Source organism: Callithrix jacchus, chromosome 3, assembly GCF_049354715.1.
Source record: "Callithrix jacchus isolate 240 chromosome 3, calJac240_pri, whole genome shotgun sequence".
In the NCBI taxonomy this organism is placed as follows: Eukaryota; Metazoa; Chordata; class Mammalia; order Primates; family Cebidae; genus Callithrix; species Callithrix jacchus.
The window spans coordinates 150,765,478-150,770,000 of NC_133504.1; the positions used below are offsets into that span (position 1 = coordinate 150,765,478).

The 4,523-nt window shown below is 35.1% G+C and overlaps 1 protein-coding gene across 3 annotated transcripts in view; it reads right to left on the reverse strand.

Moving 5' to 3' along the window:
• Positions 1-2,935: 2,935 nt before the first annotated feature.
• The window catches only part of GRXCR1 (glutaredoxin and cysteine rich domain containing 1), a 156,446-nt gene continuing 154,858 nt past the window's right edge, over positions 2,936-4,523 (reverse strand). For 2 of the 3 annotated variants that reach the window (XR_004740964.3, XR_008480250.2), the window contains one exon: positions 3,069-3,197. Coding sequence is in view for 1 of the 3 variants with exons in the window: in XM_002745885.5 (XP_002745931.1) it covers positions 3,018-3,197 (180 nt within the window). In the remaining 2 variants the exon portion in view is untranslated. Of the gene's footprint in view, positions 3,198-4,523 lie in introns of all 3 variants that reach the window. The other variant, XM_002745885.5, reaches the window with a different exon arrangement.

A 4,523-nucleotide genomic window follows, 5' to 3' on the forward strand; every position in this document is an offset into this window, starting at 1 on the left:
TATGTTTATTGATATAGTAGAGTTTCTTATCATGCCAAATTTAAAAATCTTTCATAAGAGGCCATATGATCGGACCCAGCACGTGGACATAAGTGCCAAAGTTCTGCTCTGCCAGTGATCACTGTTTGGCCTGGGATAAATTACTTGACCTCTTTAAGCCTCAAATTCATGTGTAAAGAGTGAATAACATATTATCAGACAGTATCCCTCAAAGGGTGTGCCATGGATGTATTTTCTATTCTATTGTATTGATCTATTTGTCTCTCATTATTTTATGCTACTTGTTCAAAAATATATAGGTTACTTGCATTTTTATGTAAGTTTAGATTTATTAGTCAAATTCTACTAAAAATCTGGTGAGGTTTTAATTGATATTGCATTGCAACTATATATACCTTTAAAATGTAAAGTCTTCCAATTCATGAACATTACATATTTCTCCATGTATTAGGTTCTTCTATAATTTCTCAGCAAAATCTACATTTTAGTTTTTAATGTTGAAGTCTTACACATATTTGGAAAAATGTATTCCATGTATTTGATGTTTTCTGATATACTTTGAATTGGATTACATTAATTTTATATTCTGATTGTGTGTTTCTTATATAGTGCATTTCAAATTTTGTATAATGTCCTTGAATCCGATACTTTTGCTAATTTTAGTTTTTAGTTCCATAGCTTATAAATTTCTTCAGATTTTATACATCCCAATCATGTTGTATAAAAATAGTGAGCTTTTTTTAAATTTGTATGACTTTTTTCCTACCTTTATTTGTCTAGCTAGAACCTCCATCACAATGTTGAATAGAAGTGATGAAAATGAATATTCATTCACTGTTTCTGATCTTATGGAGAGGGCATCCAATATTTTGCCATTATATGTAATATTAGCTCTTGAATTTCATATTCAAGGAGCTCCTTTCTATACCCAATTTTCATTTTGAGTTTTGTTCTAGCGTGTAGTCAAATACTAAAAGATACTATAAAACCATGGATGTTTGGTTTCAGGAATTCTACAGGCAGCAGCTGATCTCTCTGATCAACTTTTGGTCTCTTGGCTATGTATTTCCTCTGCCTGTGAATGTTAGGAATCAGCCCAGGATTTAGGTGAAATTAATGAACAGATGTTGAGGCTCCCTTCTGTTTGGTCCCCTCATTTCTTGGAGTTTTCCCCTCACTTCCATACATTCTGGCAGCTCCAGATACCAACCTCTATCTTTTCCACCCAGTAAGACTACAATTCCTTTATGAGTCATATTCTATGAAAACTGGAAAGTGCCTGCAGGGTAAAACTGGTTAAGTGTGAGGTTATGTTTCTGACCTTTCAGTGAATGAATCCTCTCCTGTTTCTTTTTGTTTTGGGTTGTTTTCTAGTACATTCACAATTGTGCTTGTTTTTTATTATTTTGTTCAGAGTGCACATGGATTAGTAGCAGGAGGCTTAATCTGCCATAAACTGCTCCACTATTATGAGACAATCACTTCCATATTGGATTTCTTATAGTTCTTCAACTACACACCTTTCCTCTGACCTGTGGCCGCCGCATATGCTATTTCTTTACCTGAAGCACTATTCCCTTGCTTGTTGACTAACTGCTTTCCAACTACCCTCATGTCTCAGTGTAAAATCAGTTGCTCAACAAAGTCTTTCTCATTATTTTCTACCTCATGTAGGATATTCTTCCTGTGATACTTTCCCACAGCACATTGTACTCCTTTTATGGTACTATAGGACATACCTGCTCATATTTACTTGTTGAATATTCCTTACTTCTTAAAGGGTAAGCTCCATGAAAGCAGAAACTATCCCTTACACCGGTCAAGGTTCATTAAAAAGTACTCTGTAAATAATTGTTGCTTTTCAGAAAACCAAGGAGCAAAGTAGTTTGATCACCTTATCACAAATACTGAAAAGGCAATTTCTAAAAATTACTGATAGGCAAATCTGTCAGAGTACAGACATGTATACAGGTAACCATCAGTCAACAATTACAGCAAATTTTCCTTTTCTGCATTTTTTCTAGAATGTGTTCAAACTGTATAGTGCTCTGGTATCCAGCTCAGAGGACAATAAAGAGCTGTCTTTTTGAAAGGGTTTCAAGTGACAATGAGACAAAGCAGTTCTATTAACAAATTTTCGCATGTTGCCCCAAATCTAAAATAAAGTTAAATAAATAAATGTCCAGATAAGTCTTCTGGTAGCTTCTGTATCAACACCTAGAAATCCATCTGATAATCTGATAACATTGTGGTTTATTATTAAGAGCATCAGCTTTGAGACTGTTCTGCAGCAAAAACAAAGCAAAACAAAAAAACTATTCTTTTTTTCATTTTTAAGATGGAGTCTTGCTCTGTTGCCCAGGCTGGAGTGCGGTGGTGCAATCTCGGCTCACTGCAACCTCTGCCTACGGGGTTTAAACCATTCTCCTGCCTCGGCCTCTTGAGTAGCTGGGATTATAGGCACACACCACCACACCTGGCTAATTTTTATATTTTTAGTCAAGATGGGGTTTCACTATGTTGGTCAGACTGGTCTTGAACTCCTGACCTTGTGATCTGCCCACTGCAGCCTCCCAAAGTGCTGGGATTATGGCATGAACCACTGCTCCTGGTGAAAAAAAAAAAAGATTCTACAGCTTAAAAAGAAATTACTAAGCTCATCCAGTCAATAAGGTAATGTTGCAGTAGGCACCATTATAAAGATTTTGTTCTTTTCTTTAAACAAGCAAACACATTTTGGGAATCAGACTTTGGATATCTTGGAATGGTTTGGGGTATTCCATTAATTCCACTTAGAAACCAGGGTCTAGCACAGGGGTTGGCAAAGAGTAGTTGTTAAATAAACATTTACTTAACATATCAATAAAAATGACTGCAACAAAAATTCACAACAAAGTCAATTATAATAAACAAAGTTTATTGATTAATCCATAAACATAACCATTTAAAAAACATATATAAACCAAAGTATTGCCTTTGATTAATAAAATGAGGCTTTTCCTGGGTAAAAATTCCAATTAACCAGCACAGTTCTTACAACGCTGAAGACCATTTTCATTGCAAGCTGTACACTTCAGGGCTTTGAAAGAGTCTGTGAAGCAGTTTCGAAACACGGACATCTTGCTCCCATGGCATACAGAGCATGGAAGAAAGCCAAAGCCTCCACAAGAGGGACACTCATGCGGATGCTGCACTCTCTGTATAAAGTGGCAAGGGAAAAAGAGAGAACAGAAGACGTGTTAGCATGAACAACTCAATCAGCCTCCTGGTCTTTCTGTACCATGAGTGGTCATAAAACAGTATTGGCGTAATATGGCTATACACTTGAATTCATCTACCATTAATACACATTACACCCAGGGAAGTAATGAGTTGAAGTTCTCCTTCGTGCCCCAGCCAATGGCCTTCCACACCACAGGTATGGTTTGTAAAGTGGGTAAATTTTAGGTTAAAGGGCATATAACTTCAAGAAACCCATCATATGAAAACATCTATTTACAAACCAAATAATTTAGAATTGACTTTTTGTATTAAAGGGAAATACTTTAACTCTCCCTTTAGGATTATTAAACAGTTTCATGTCTTTGTTTATAGAATAGTATATTAATAGGAAGTCTGGAAAATCAGAAAGCTAAAAGCCGAAGTGTGCCGGAGTCACTATTAACCGAAGACTGCTAATTATATTGTAAATTTAGAATAATACTTCTTTTTTCAAAGGACTTTCAAACAGATTTTTGGACAGAATCTTCACCCACACTAAACACTACACATACAGACACCTTTTTCAGTAAAGATTTAATTTGAGCATCATTATCCTCATTTTATTTTTTAAGAAAATAAGCACAGAAATCATGAGACATTTCTGCAGATCCATTTAACTTCCCACAGTGCTATCAGCCTTCCCACCTCAAGCAAAGGTTAAGTATCTCTGATAGTAGAATTAAAATAGCTAGATCGTGTGTTGAGAGTAATACTTTGAAAATCATTTACATGCATTTCTATTTGCTTTTCTGAGCACATAACCTTTACTGGTATCCTCTAGTCGCATCTATCAGTTTAGGGGAGATTAGGTGCCATTATAGAATGAATACAAAGAGAAAATAAGTAAATTGATACTAAGCTTCCAACTTTCAAAAAAGGAATTTGCAGCAGTGTTTGAAACCTTGGCTTTGTGATGGGAATAATTGCTAAAATAAGCTCAGAAAATGTGGATACATACTTACACACACACACCACACACACACACAGAAAGACAAACACGCTTAACATACTGACACATACATATAGCCTTTCTCCAAAGATTTATAACTGCACATATTAAAGTCTCAAAATATTCAACTTAAAAGAAACCTGATTAACTGGGTTTAACCCATGATTGTTCCAGCACATACAACTATGAGAATTTTTCTCAAGTCAGTAATATAATTCTCTCATAATTAGTAACCTGTGGAATTTACTCTAGTAATCAAACCTTAGGATCTTATTGATATTTAGAAAATATAAATCTAATATTGATATTTAAG